The sequence below is a fragment of the Fusarium venenatum genome, assembly GCF_020744135.1.
Source record: "Fusarium venenatum strain MPI-CAGE-CH-0201 chromosome Unknown EDB82scaffold_3, whole genome shotgun sequence".
Classification (NCBI taxonomy): Eukaryota; Fungi; Ascomycota; class Sordariomycetes; order Hypocreales; family Nectriaceae; genus Fusarium; species Fusarium venenatum.
Genome location: NW_027072131.1, coordinates 4,221,008 through 4,234,656, shown reverse-complemented (window position 1 = coordinate 4,234,656; position 13,649 = coordinate 4,221,008). Strand labels below are relative to the sequence as shown.

Below are 13,649 nucleotides of genomic sequence, written 5' to 3'. Positions count from 1 at the left end.
TGGGACAAGTGGCCAATTAGAGAGGAAATGTTTTGAAGGGTCTTGATAGAGGCGGCCCGGTTTCGGATGAAGGACCGCGTTGATGATAGGAAATAAGGTAAATTATTGTGTGTATATGGTCAAAGTTGAGTTGACTACAGGGCTGCCTACCTGCAAATGCGCCTTAGCGAGACATCAATTGCCGTGCGAGTTTACCTACAGCCCTTGACAACACTTATAGAGACTACATCATAGTCGTATTAAGACTGTATGTATCTTTTGGGTACTTAAAACAGCGGACCCATAGCCGATTCGTCGGACTTGTACCTCTATCGTTTTTGATCCGAACCACATTCTAATGATAGAATGCAAATGACTGTGGAGCTACAAGCTGCAATCTTTCCCACAAATTTTTTATCGCCAATTACATCAGAGAGATACGCGAGATGCTGTCCCCTACATTTTGAAAAATAAGGGTAACTATCACGTACATAGGAATAGTCTTGGTATCTCGAGTTGATTTGTAGTAGGTATTGCACTCCGTCAATCGAAAAAATATGCAAGGTGTTGTTACAAAAGATACTATACAAGATACTACCTATCCCACATTTAGACCTCCCTAACTTTGTACCCAAACATCTCGTTTGAGGCCACAGAGTTCCGATCCCTCATTTTCAACGCTGTATCAATGCCCGTCACTGGAACGCGATATTCGTACTTGGCACCCTCCTTCTGTCCGTCAACAGGGTAAGGAAATGGTAAATATTGTGGCATCAAACCGATTTGGGCCAGAACAGTTCCTTGATCCCATGCGATATGTTCATGGTATAATCGGTCGCCGCGAATATTGACCACTGCTGTGAAAGGAACTTCCACTTTCTTGGAGGTTGGTGGAACGCCTGGAAGACTTTGACATATTAGTGATGTGACTCAATTGTTAGACGGGGAGGGAGAAGCATACAGCCAGTCAATAGGCTTGCTATGTGTGAACTTATAAAGAAACTCATCAATAACTCGGTCAATACCGACAGTGCGACTGATCAGTTCAAGCTCTGTGTCATCGGGATTCTGGAAGATGAAGTTATCTCGATAAAAGTTTGACAACGACGTGCGACCAACTCCGCCCGTTAGCTATTGCCCAGTCAGCACTCATCTCGCCAGTATACCCATATACAGAACTACTCACAGTGGGAACGTGATTAACATAAGGTTGATCAACCATTGTACTCATGGTATGTTCAACCGACCGATCTGCAAACTCATAATATGTATGCTCATCCCATATAGCTTCGAGATCAAAATATGGGCCGTTCGTCAACGGCTTAAGAAAGGTCAAATTCCTTGTATGCGAGACGGACTCCGTCGAGTAGTCAAAGTCTTCGGTGAAGGGGACCGCTACCAAGTGAGACTTAGCCGACGGATAGGAATATGTTGATGATGCACCATTTCGCTGGAGCTTCTCGGTGCGTGATGCAATATGCTTAAGTGTAGGGACCGCGGCATCTTGTAGCGTTGACAAGTCACCTGGATTGGCGTAAATTATAGCGCCTGCTATATCGTTGTCGGTAATAACAGGAGCAAGTTTGTTCCACAGTTGTGGATCACATGCTACCACATTATTAGATAGATTCACATGCTAATAGAAAAGGGAAACTTACCAATGAGTCCAATCTTGCTGTCATTCACGAACCCGTCACAACTTCTCAACGCTTGCACTGCCTTCTTCAAAACCTCGCCAGCATCACCTTTTAAAGCCTTCGTCTGTACTTCAACAACAGCATACCCTTCTTCAGCCCATTTGATCAGCGCCGAAGGAACGCCATCAATAATTTCCAAGTGTTTGTCTGAGTCAGGATGGAGAATTACAAGGCCGGGACCCTGTCCGAGCCTCGACAAGGGAGACAAAAGTGTAATGCCTTCAGTTACCGTTTGAGGCTTGGCTTGGGGAAGAGGACCGGGAGGCTTGGAGATATCTGCATACATGATGATGTTTGGCGTGTTGTTTGGTTGGTCAATGATGGGGAATCAGTGTGTAGATGGTATCTTGTTGTGGGATATATAGACAAAGCTATCCATGCACAAGCCTTCTCCAAAGTTGGTTACCCGAGCTGAGGACTTGGGGTATCTTCTTTATCCGCCAGTTGTAACTTTAGTGAAGGGCACTATCTCTCGTAGCTGGCTTTGGTTGAAGGAGACAAACTGTGGATTCCGTGCCTTCGGGACTTCCGTTCGGAAAGGCCGTACCCTGCACAACCATGTTAATCAAGCGCTAATTGGACCGAGAAACAATGAGAGTTCCACTAGACAATCAATTCAGCCTGGCCCGGAACCTCAAATTGCCTGTGACTTCTACATCCCGTTATCTCTAGCGTTCCGTTATTCGAGATAGGTGATCAATTACACTAGAACGTGGGGTCGGAATGGAGATCATCATTACTACGGAACCTCAAAACCCGGGGTAACAGCTAGTCTTATCGGTATTAGATTGGAATTTGTTTGTTATCGCGTGGCATTTGAAGCTTCCGAACTAGGATTCATGCGTGATACTCAACCTCTCAGGGTAGGCATGTCCTGGGGTGCCATTCGGCAATGGGCGAAACAGCTGTGTTTGGGGATATCCGCATGGGTTGTGACACGAGACAGATATAGAGCCCTGATTCGCCTCTCAATACACGACATCATAAACTATCTTTTCATCACAACAGAGGATACACGATCTTGAATATTCCCATTCATCATCCTCAAACTTATCACCATGACCGAATCATACGATATAGTAGTGGTAGGCGCTGGTACGTCCTCACTAAACCCTATCTTTCATACCCCAAAACTAATGTCGTCCAGGATGGTTTGGCCTCGCCGCTGCAAAAGCCATCCATCAAATCCTACCCTCCGCTTCTCTCGCCATCCTCGAATCGGCTGAGTCATGCGGTGGCACATGGTCCAAGAACAGACTGTACCCAGGCCTCAAGTCAAACAACATGAAAGGAACATACGAATACCCCGACTTTCCAATGAACGTCGAGACATATGGCGTCGGGCCCAACACTCACATCCCTGGCGCAATACTCCACCGATATCTTACCGACTTTGCGAGGCATTTCGACATCTACGACAAGGTACAGTTCCATACTGCTGTTGATCTTGTGGAACGAAATGGAGACGCGGGCTGGCGTTTAACCGTCACTTCACCTTCTGGCAACCGTTTCATCAACACTGCAAAACTTGTTCTCGCGACAGGTCTGACTTCGACACCAAACATGCCCTCTTATAAAGATGCAGAATTGTTCGAAGCTCCACTATTTCACGCAAAGGAATTCTGCAAAGAGGCACCCAACCTGAAAGTCAAGAAAGCAATCGTCGTTGGTGGTGCCAAGTCCGCTTTTGACGTTGCATATGCGCTGGTCCATGATGGCGCAGAAGTCGACCTGATAGTACGCCCAACAGGCAACGGCCCTGTCTGGATCGCACCGCCTTTTGTCACACCTTTGAAGAAGCGTCTGGACCAACTTCTGAATATCCGCTGGATGACATGGTTCAGCCCTTGCCCATGGGGTGAAGCTGATGGTTACCCTGGCGTCAGAGAGCTCCTTCACGGCACTGCCTTGGGAAGACTTATCGTTAATGGGTTCTGGAAGGCTCTTAGTGGCGATGTTATTTCTGCCAATGGCTACGATTCACATCCCGAGCTACAAAAGTTGAAGCCTTGGCACTCTGCTTATTGGATCGGCAGTGGATTGAGTATCTTGAACTACGACACACCTCTGTTCGATCTTGTCAAGCAGGGTAAGATCAGGGTGCACATTGACGATATCGAGCGGCTCGAACCCAAACGAGCAATCCTTAGTTCCGGCAAGGTCATTGAAACAGATGCTATCATTTGCTCAACAGGCTGGAAGAAGGAATCGACTATCAAGTTCGCAGAAGACGAGCTCGGTCTTCCCTACTCTCCAGACAAGAAGCGTGCACTCAGCAAAGCAGCCGATGCACAAGTTCTGTCGTTGTATCCCAGTCTGAAGTCACAACCTGAACTCAACGTCAAGGCCAAGGAAGCCAACCCTCTTCGATACTACCGCTTCATGGTTCCTTCACAGATGGTGAAGACTCGCGACCTCGCCTTTTCAGGCATGATATCAACCGTCAGCACTGCGACATGTGCCACTATTCAGGGCCACTGGATTGCTGCCTTCCTGGCAGGAAAGATCCGATCTATCCCCTCCTCCGATAAGGTGATTACAGATGAAATCATGCTGCACACACAATGGGGAAAGTGGCGCTTTCCATGTGGCTACGGTGCTGATCTGCCAGATATGGTGTTTGAAGGCTTGCCCTACTGTAACATGTTGATGAAGGATCTCGGACTCAACACCCACCGCAAGGGAAGCCGTTACGCGGAACTCACGTCGCCTTATTTGCCGGCTGACTTTAAAGGCCTGGTTGAGGAGTTTATGGAGAAGGAGGAGAGCTGGGGTAAGATCCAGGGAGTAGAAGTACAAGAGGTGGCGATGAAGAAGAAGGTTTAGAGTTATGTGATAAGAGGCAAGCGATGGGTGGATGTTTGTGGGTTTAAACTTATCTGTAGTTTTGTTTCGCTATCCCTTGACCGATCACCTGTATGTATAATACCAATTTTTAAGAATCATTAATTAGGCAATCTCAAGCCTGTGACATGGTGAATCTGTAAAGTGATCTGCATATACGCATCCGCGTTGGCTATTATTGATACATGGTGTTTGATGGGATTAATGGACGTACTACTATTTACAGCTTCTAGCTGTACGTTACTCCGCCCTTTACTCCGCAATAACACCGCATTTCCAGCCGCATGGAATCAATTTACAATAATGCGACAATATGTCACTTGCCAAGATAAGCCGGGTTACCCAAGTCCCGGCCCCAGCCTGCTATCCACCTTGTCAGAGCCAAGTCTGTTAGAGCTCTGCACATATCTATATATAACTCTTTCACAAAACCTTTTATAGCAGATAAACGAAAGCAAAAGTAAACCAGATAGGGTATGAGAGAACTCAATTGTAGAGAAGAAGGCTCGGCATGTGTCGTGTCCCTCTAGAGACTTCTGTTTTGGAGTGTATCTGGGGCGAGTTAGTGGAGCTTCAACATGAAGAATCAACCTTGATGGCTACTCCATCAGAGACGACATGAAACAATTATGAGAAATAATTCAGCATTATCAGAGGTGCCTTATCTGAGGACCAGGTCCTTCTGTAATACCCCATGATCCCAGATCTGTACCGATAGGCGGTTGCAGCCCCCAACGCGGGTCTATGATGACAACAGAGCCTCTATAGATACGACGTGTACGTTATCATAGCGGCATTATATCGATTGGTTCGATTCGTGAATTTTCCAAGTCGAGAGCGCCGATCACACATGGTCTGTTTTGCATCGACACAGCACGTTTCACCCCCACAATCAGCCCCGGGCCGGGTAGTCCGGATCACAACGCATAAAATAGCGGTCGCTTTGATCTTGAAATCCACATGAGTTGCGTGTGAGCATGATGAGGATGATCATAATTGTAAACATTATTCGCTAGCACAGACACTGCCACAGTGAGACATGTTAATGGATCTACCCCTTACCTGCCTGTTCGAGAGAGTATAGTATAATAGGTAATTCGATAAATGCTACGCTGTGATACTTGGGCCGAGTACCCCGTTGGTTCTTCTACGATTGTCGGAATGATGGAAAAAGATGTCCAAGCAAAGAGCGCAGCACCGAACAGCCACCTTGATTTGGAATCCTATAAGCAGGAGCTGAGTTGATTGCAAACTGCTTCTTGTCTTGTTCTATCTTATCTACTGTAAAATAAAATAAAAACTCGATTGTAACATCGTGCGGCGAGTTAACCCTATGAAGCAAGGTATATGCTTGGCATTCTTCTTTTTAAGCTTAAACCGACAGCTCTGCCCTGACATCGACAATGCGTCTTCACACTCACTATATCTTATGTTTGAGTAACATAGTCCTTCCTAGTTCCAACATCTCTCCATGATCACTTGCCTTTGTGTTGATTTCCTACTTAGTTTACTATCTCTTGGGTTGACTGTAATAGTCACAAAAGTTGGGAAATGCCGATCGCCAAGGCCATCTCATACGCCAAGACAGTAGTAAACTGTGATAACTCGAATACATATCCTGCCAAGGGTTTCAACCAGCATTCGTATCTGTATTTGTAAGTTCTCGACAAACCCTTGATACATTTGTTGAATCGTTGGCGCAGTGCTCGGCGTTTTGGGCTTATTGTTCTTGGCTTACTCTTCCTCTCTCATTTTCTTCTTCTTACGAGGACATATCGATCATAATTCTGTTTACGTATCTTAATTTAGCCACTGTTTGTTGTTTGAATCGTTTCAGAATCCGGGATTCTTGATTTGCCTTGACATCTTGGCAATAACACTAATCTTGTTTGCGATTCGAGTCCACTATAATGGCACTCTTGTTTAAAAAAAGAATGTCCAAGATCCCATAGAAAAGAGGCTTGGCCCAGCATCCTTTTCCAAACTCGTCCTCTCCTCTACTCTATTCTGTTCTTTTCTCTTTGTAGGCTGGACCTCTGTTATTTGTTTTAATTTTACCTGTCTTTTTTTGTCTTTCCCCGTTTCTTTTGTCTAATCTAAATTGCCAAATATTCCGTCGCCAAAATGCCTGTCCTGAGTCTCAGCGAGCTGAACATTGTGCTCGGCGTGCTTGGTACGTGTCCACGATAACGCTCCTACCTGACGCCCAGCCATTATCTCCTTGGTATGCACTCTTGGCTTACATAAATCCATCTAGGCACTTTTATTCTTTTCTACGCTATCATCTCCGTCAAAATCAAGCAGGCTTGGTATCTCGGCGAAGCTTGTTAGTACACCCGACCTTCATCGTGTTATCTTGACGCCCGTCTAACATCATCCAGTACCTGCTGTCGCATTTGGAGTTGCCTTGGGCCCTATAGCTGCCCAATTCATAGAAAGTGAGAAATGGGGTTCGGCAGAACCAGGCCAGACAAGTGCCATCACTCTGGTATGTACTCAGTCATTAAATGAGACCTGACATCAGTCATGTACGTACTAACCCGGCATCACACAGGGCGTCACTCGTGTCATGATTGGTGTCCAGCTTGTCATTGCAGGCTATCAACTCCCGGAAAAGTACTGCATCAAGAGATGGAAGGAGATGGCACTGTGTCTTTTGCCCGTTATGACCGTCATGTGGCTCTGCACGTCAGCCTGTATCATGTTCACCATCCCCAATATCACATTCCTAGCTGCCCTCGTTATTGCCTCGTGCGTCACCTCCATCGATCCAATCCTTTCTCAGGAAATAGCCAAAAGTCCTTTTGCCGATAAATTTGTTCCTCGTCCTCTAAGAGAGATGATCTCGGCGGAGGCTGGTGCAAACGAAGGCTTTGGTTTCCTCTTCCTCATGCTCGCTACGTACCTGATTCGACATGCCGATGTATCCGGCGCTGGTGCTGGTGTCAGTACAGCGGCTGCTAATTCTACTGCTGAGGCAGTCCATGCTGCAACCCATGCACTGATGGCACGTAGCGATGAGGTTGGTCGTCTTGGTGGCGGTGTTTCTCATGCCCTTGAGACCTGGTTTGTCGAGACTTGGCTATATGTCTTCGCTTTGTCCATTGCCTATGGATTCATTGTTGGATATGGGGCATGCAAAGTAATCAAGCTTGGTCTCAAGCAGTACGTACCCCTGTGTCACCAAATCTCGTTTATCTGTCTACTAAACTAATCCTTCTCCAGCAAGTACATTGACGACGAGTCATACGTCCTGTTCCCCACGACCCTCGGTCTCTTCATTGTCGGCAGCTGCGGAGCCATCGGAACTGACGACCTTCTCGCCTGTTTCGTCGCTGGTTGTGCGCTCAACTGGGACGGCAACTACCTTCGCGAAACCGAAACCCGCCATGATCAAGTCAACGCCTGCATAGCAATTCTCCTCAACTTTAGTGGTTTCATGTACATCGGTGCTATCTTGCCTTGGCAGAGCTTTCATGACCCCACTGGAACTGGCATCACTCTTCCTCGCCTCTTTGGTCTCGGGTTCCTTGTTCTTGTCTTCCGTCGCCTACCAGCCATTCTTACCTATTACAATGCCATGCCTAATGTCTGCAAAAACTGGAAAGAGGCTCTCTTCATGGGGTACTTTGGCCCTATTGGTGCTGGAGCTGTCTTTTATGTTGAGCACGCACTCCAATTGTTCCCACAAGACGGCGAGGGTGATGAAGAAGAGACCAATCTGGTTCGCGCCATGGCACCTACTGTTTACTGGCTCGTACTTTTCTCCATCGTCATTCACGGCCTTTCCATTCCTGCTCTCAATCTGATCTATCACTTCACCGGTAAGGAGATGATTAAAGAAGATGCAGTCGAAGTCCATCGTGCCTCAATTCGTGTTGCTACACCCAACAATGCGATTGCTGGCGATAACGATACATTTATCGCATTTAACCGCTTCAGTCGTCAGGTGGGCTCTGAAGCCCCTCAGTTACCCGTTCAGAAGGAGCTGCACTATTGGTCGGATGATGAACAGTCTATCAATGAGGCTGACATCGAGAAAAAGAAGAGTAGATTGACTTGGGCTGACAAGGTCTAATGGATAGAAAAGAATAGAGGTGGGCCTTGTAGTCAATACAACAAGAAGCAGGGAATCACTTGCTTGGCTCTCTCTTGGACAAGGTTGGTTGATGCCATGATGCTAGTTATCCCACAATTATTATCCGATCAAATCAACATGCCAAGGTTCTACGGAAGTCCTGGGTGCATCTCCAACTTTACACACTGTGGATCCCAAGTGACAAGGCAAGATGCTATACCGGGTGCTTTACCCATTCAGGGTTCCGCAAGTCCAACTCCATGATGCGAAACAACAGGTAGATTTTTGTACCGTATCAATGGTGCTGAAGGAAAAATGGATTACTCACTACAGTAAGTGATCTTTGGACGAATAATAAATAGACTCTTACTGGTTACAGAGGTGGTTCGGCCACATTCTCACCGGTCGAGCGGAGCCGCACCTTAGCTCTTGGTGTCTACAGGGGATCATGTCATTAGAAATAAAAACCTGAAATTGCGCTGCAAGAATTTTAATCTCAATGTCATGTACTGTCTAAGGTTTCTAAGAATGGTATAAAGTAATTAAAAGACTGGCGTGAATAATATTAACATCTTTCTTGCCCCCGTCCATCCGAGATTTGTCGAGGTGAGGCAGCTATCCTAGCTGAAGGCTTTTGATTAAGTAGGACTAAACAACGAAATGTTCGTCCTTCAAGTTTCGTGTGGAGCTTGATTCGCTCTGTAAATCATCATAATCCGTACGATCACGGTTTGGCTTGGCAACCTCAATCTGTGTAGTCTGAAACGTCCTAGACACTTTGATGCCGTCTTCTGTCCGCTGTGGCAATTCAATGTTATCACCAGCTTCGATGTAAGTCTGATTACCAGCGGGAAAGACAGAAGTGGCTCTCTTATTAGTTGCCGTCTTCGCACCACTCTTTCCACCGGATCGTGAGCCAGAGTAGTCGTAGCCATTAGGGTTGCTTGCTTTGACGACCTTGGTGATGAGCTCGGCCATATTCATCTCGATGTGGAGTTTGACAAGGTATGCTAGCGGATGAAATTGGAGATAGACAATATCATTGGGAAGGGACATCATCGCTATGAGTAGAACCTATAATGTTTTAGTCAAGAGCACTGATCATTAAAGGGGCAATACTTACATCCATCGTCATCGAGATTCCAATCATGACCAGGTTCACACGGTAGAGACGAGTATACTTCGTCAAACCATTGGCAACAAGTCGTGACCGGACAAGATGAATGAAATAAAAGTTTAATCCTGCATCAACGATGAGAAAGATGCCCTTCTCCACTCTATCCCAGATAGCATTGACATTGATGAGTTCTTTACTGATTTGGAGACGGGCTGGAATCCAGATACAGAAAACACTGATATTGATGACGAGAAGGACAAGGAAGGTTGTGATCTTTAGTTTCCACGCGTTTCGACGGTTCACCATCAAAATGGAGATTCGGTTGATGATAATCTGGAGAAGTGTTTGAATCTGAAAAGCCCAAAGGAGGACTACCCCATAACGTTAGCAAGCCTTCGTCCATGACTGGATATTGACTACATACCAATGACAAAGAAGACAGGAAAACCAGGTGGTATGTATTGACGAAGGTAGCACCAGGTGATAGCACTCATAATGACACTACTCGCCCACTCCATCCACAGCAAGGCAAGGTAGACATTCGTCCTTGTCCCTCTTTTCCAAGACTGGATGGTTTGTCGCATAGCCTTGGTCCCACTGAAGATGGACACCCCCAAAGAGAATCCCCAGGCGATACTGGCAATGTTCATGTCAGTATTCCCGGGCTTGTGAAACTCATAGTCGTCTGCCAACAGTAGTCCACCCATCCTGGCTGATGCGTGCAAGGAATGATGGTATTTGTGAAGGAGGGGAAAAGAAGTTGAGGAATGCAGGGACCAGAAGAGTTTGAGAGGGAACAATGCGTTGTATATTAGAGGCAGAGAGGCACCATGAACAGGGTCCAGGGGCTTCGGGGAACATTTGCTCCTGCAGTAGAGTGATTTACGCCTAACGCTTATGCATCTGATTTCAGACCGTCGAAGATCTTTCACTAGTCATAGCGGCTCCCAGTCGTCCGGAATTCTGAGACGTCAGCTCATCTCTTTTTGGAATACCACAACAACAGAACAAGGTACCCCAGGATATTGCATGGTGGCTGAAGCATGATTCAAGCCCGGAGGAATGGAGCAGGCAGGACGCTTTGATGTTGCTTCGTTTTTGCCTGGGAAATACCAGTTCTAGTGCTTATCTTTCATGTTAGTCCGCATGAAGCCTCTCAACATTTAATGGTGATAATTCTCCTGATTACTGATAACGGCCAATACCTTTCCTCTAAACCGAGTCATTGAACAGGGTCTGGATACGATGTCATTACCAAAGATCTAGACGAACCCCAGACCCAAATATGCAACTGCGGTTCCGCATCTCTCTAGCGCTGTATCATGTTGGGATTATCAACCCAACCTGCAGAGAATATTCTCCCACAAAACAAAAAGATTCTTCAGTGGCGTCAACTAAACAAAGGGATGGCTACTCTTGTCAGTATAATATGATACTTGGCGTTGTGATGGTCACTTGCAGAAGAACATCTCATTCCCGGAAACATGGCAATGGCTTGCTCCCTTGGCGCAAGTGGCTTTCACGTGCATGGTCCAAGCTGTATGAAGCTTGACTTCGGCTCCGCGGTGGATCCCTTTCAGCCCTGAGGGGATGATCTAGTGAAGTTTATTTTCATATTCGAGGATCCCGATAGGCTGTATGAGACATTCGGTAATTTAGACATTGGAGAGTGGGAGATTCTCGAAAATCGGTCTACGGTTTCTTAAGATCCCGGGGATGAAGCGCAAATGCCCCGTTGATCGACAAGGCCGAGATGATGTTCCAGACCCTGTTTGTGTTGAGAATCAATCATGAGCCCTGCATAAGCAAATTGGATCACGTGCTATGTTAGCATCCGGTTGTGCCAGGTCTAGGTTAAATATCATTAATGGCAATCACATGGAGGCTCATCTTGGGACAGTCAAAGCATAGGGTCATCGTTAACCGTTTCTATGAAAACGCCCAGTCTCTTCCATGTTCTGTGAGTAATACCAATTCACAAACGCTTCGTTCTTGCCTAAGGATAGTCCTTCTAGTCAAAGATAACAACGTACTTCTCGAAAGGTTCAAAAATGGATCAAAAATGGATCAAAAATGGGCCTCATCTAATCTTGCTTCTTACCAACAATGCCCCCTTTCTTTAAACCAAGCCAAACTACAATAGTGACAGTAGTGCAACTAGCAAAGATGGTCCAAAAAGCGGCTCTGTAACCCTTCATCAAAGCTTCTTCGCGCGCCGTAATCCCGGAGTGCTCAGTAACAGATGCAGCGATAGCAGCAGTGATCGCCAGCCCAACGGAGTTTCCAAATTGCGCTACCTCATTGAAAACACCACCAGCAAGTGACTGCATCTCAGGGGGATAAGCGTCGGAAATGACAAGATTTGATACGGTGAAGAGAACTATTTGGGTTAGTCTTTTTCTTCAAGTTAGTCGGACTTTGCCACTTACCATCTGGGTTGACGGGTGAAAGGAACATGGCCCAAAAGGGCGCAAGCCAGTAATTCTCACCTACGTCAACAGTCGCCATAAGTGGTGCTGCCACCATTGTTACGAGAGCTGATACAACAGCCAGTGTTCTCACTTTGACCTTGGCAATGAGAATACCAGTGATGATGTTTGCTGCCACGCCCATTATGACGTGGGGGAGAAATCGGAGGGAGCTTTGCAGGGCTGAGAGACCTTCTACTTTTTGGAAGCTGTAGCAGTTAGCATTCAGACCAGCACCTTGAGATTCTGGACACTTACTAAAGGGTGGTGAAATACTCGATGCCGTTGAGTGAAGCCCAGCAGAGGAAAACAGCGATACAAACAGAAGTAAAGGATCGGTTCCTCCATAAACTGTTGGGGATGAGAGCTGGCCTTCCATGCTTGACTTGATAGTCCATCCAGAATGGGAATGCCGCTAATAAGACAATTGCTATTGTCAAAAGCGCGATATTGGCAGGATCATCAAGTCTCTTGTAAGACGAAGAGATCATGGCCAGAACATAGAGAAGCATGCCGAGTGCCACACTCATGGTCGCTGCACCAATCCAATCAATCTCATCTTTCAGTCTTGTCGTCCATTTTCTTTCCGATGCAGTGTAAACAGAAGGTAAAGACCATATGGAACCCATTGACAAACAGAAATTGATAATGGCCATCATGTAATAAGCCCATCTCCAGCCAATAGTATCGGTGAAGATACCTCCGAGAACGAGACCCATTGCATAACCCAGAGGACTGCCCATACCATTGATGGCAAAAGCGACATTCCTCCAGGGACCTTTAGGAAAGGTGTTTGCTATTAAGCTAACCGCTGTGGGAAGACACATTGAAATGGAAGCCCCGAGCAATGTTCTGAAGAGAATTATCTGGATGCCTGTCTGAGCAAGTCCAACAGCCAATGTGAAGACGACAAAGAGGAAGCTTCCAGTAACCCACATCAATTTGGCACCGACAACATCTGCAATTGCGCCAAAGATGAGTAAAAGACATCCAGCTGCTAGCGCGTATACTGCTGCGGGCCAAAGGATGAGATTCTCAGACAGGCCGACGTCTTGAGCAATTTTGGGGAGAGCAGCGATAAGAATACCTGAGCCCATGGTATTAAGAAAACTGATACCGGCAAGGGTTATGATAACGATGACTCCTCTGGTCTTGGACATACCCAGGTCGCTCGTTTGGCCTTGACTGGAGGCATTGTCATTACTATTTTCGGCAACAGGGATGTCGGGTTCAGTGTTGACTTTGGGAGATGTTTGATTGAGGTTAGCTGTTCTCAGCTTAGTCTCCTTCACTGGTTCCAGGGGAATAATTCCGCCATGGATTGACGCGGTACTTGCGATGTCGAAACTGCGATCCATCTTGTTTAATTAACGACGATTAGCTTGAGGTTAAGCAAGAGATGAGTGACGATTTATATCCCAGACTTGTTGCCTCATGTCAGATTCGACGTCATCGTTTTCAGAAGG

The 13,649-nt window shown here is 46.4% G+C and overlaps 5 protein-coding genes across 5 annotated transcripts; 2 read left to right on the top strand and 3 right to left on the bottom strand.

Annotated features, from left to right (window-relative positions):
• Nucleotides 1–481: 481 nt before the first annotated feature.
• EDB82DRAFT_246492 (uncharacterized protein) lies at nt 482–2,238 on the bottom strand. Its single transcript, XM_025727735.2, has 4 exons — nt 1,638–2,238; nt 1,166–1,587; nt 941–1,110; nt 482–886 (listed from the first exon to the last, which is right to left on the bottom strand). Exons 1-4 carry the CDS (start codon nt 1,960–1,962, stop codon nt 589–591), a joined length of 1,215 nt encoding a protein of 404 aa, XP_025582172.1. The 5' UTR covers nt 1,963–2,238; the 3' UTR covers nt 482–588.
• Nucleotides 2,239–2,655: 417 nt separating this feature from the next.
• EDB82DRAFT_448692 (uncharacterized protein) lies at nt 2,656–4,620 on the top strand. Its single transcript, XM_025727734.2, has 2 exons — nt 2,656–2,771; nt 2,824–4,620. Exons 1-2 carry the CDS (start codon nt 2,735–2,737, stop codon nt 4,500–4,502), a joined length of 1,716 nt encoding a protein of 571 aa, XP_025582171.2. The 5' UTR covers nt 2,656–2,734; the 3' UTR covers nt 4,503–4,620.
• A 2,024-nt stretch (nt 4,621–6,644) lies between these two features.
• Nucleotides 6,645–8,707, top strand: EDB82DRAFT_464509 (Cation/H+ exchanger; the record flags this gene model as incomplete). The annotated part of the gene is made up of 5 exons (XM_025727732.2): nt 6,645–6,693; nt 6,778–6,846; nt 6,902–7,008; nt 7,075–7,685; nt 7,746–8,707. The coding sequence occupies 5 exons, from the start codon at nt 6,645–6,647 to the stop codon at nt 8,596–8,598; spliced, it is 1,689 nt and encodes a 562-aa protein (XP_025582170.1). The 3' UTR covers nt 8,599–8,707.
• Nucleotides 8,708–9,246: 539 nt separating this feature from the next.
• On the bottom strand, nt 9,247–10,422 carry EDB82DRAFT_477803 (uncharacterized protein; the record flags this gene model as incomplete). Its single annotated transcript, XM_025727731.2, has 3 exons — nt 9,247–9,672; nt 9,722–10,086; nt 10,140–10,422. The coding sequence occupies 3 exons, from the start codon at nt 10,420–10,422 to the stop codon at nt 9,247–9,249; spliced, it is 1,074 nt and encodes a 357-aa protein (XP_025582169.1).
• A 1,013-nt stretch (nt 10,423–11,435) lies between these two features.
• Nucleotides 11,436–13,636, bottom strand: EDB82DRAFT_507041 (major facilitator superfamily domain-containing protein). Its single transcript, XM_025727730.2, has 3 exons — nt 12,442–13,636; nt 12,145–12,392; nt 11,436–12,095 (listed from the first exon to the last, which is right to left on the bottom strand). The coding sequence occupies exons 1-3, from the start codon at nt 13,539–13,541 to the stop codon at nt 11,800–11,802; spliced, it is 1,644 nt and encodes a 547-aa protein (XP_025582168.1). The 5' UTR covers nt 13,542–13,636; the 3' UTR covers nt 11,436–11,799.
• Between the last annotated feature and the right edge of the window lie 13 nt (nt 13,637–13,649).

Bases quoted from the DNA above. Each gene is read 5' to 3' on its own strand.
- EDB82DRAFT_448692 (XM_025727734.2), top strand. From the start codon at position 2,735: ATGACCGAATCATACGATATAGTAGTGGTAGGCGCTG. The intron at 2,772-2,823 runs GTACGTCCTCAC...AATGTCGTCCAG, and splicing joins TATAGTAGTGGTAGGCGCTG to GATGGTTTGGCCTCGCCGCT.
- EDB82DRAFT_246492 (XM_025727735.2), bottom strand. From the start codon at position 1,962: ATGTATGCAGATATCTCCAAGCCTCCCGGTCCTCTTCCCCAAGCCAAG. The intron at 1,588-1,637 runs GTAAGTTTCCCT...ATAATGTGGTAG, and splicing joins CAGCAAGATTGGACTCATTG to CATGTGATCCACAACTGTGG. The intron at 887-940 runs GTATGCTTCTCC...AATATGTCAAAG, and splicing joins AGCAAGCCTATTGACTGGCT to TCTTCCAGGCGTTCCACCAA.
- EDB82DRAFT_507041 (XM_025727730.2), bottom strand. From the start codon at position 13,541: ATGGATCGCAGTTTCGACATCGCAAGTACCGCGTCAATCCATGGCGGA. The intron at 12,393-12,441 runs GTAAGTGTCCAG...TAACTGCTACAG, and splicing joins GAGTATTTCACCACCCTTTA to CTTCCAAAAAGTAGAAGGTC. The intron at 12,096-12,144 runs GTAAGTGGCAAA...TAACCCAAATAG, and splicing joins TTCACCCGTCAACCCAGATG to TTCTCTTCACCGTATCAAAT.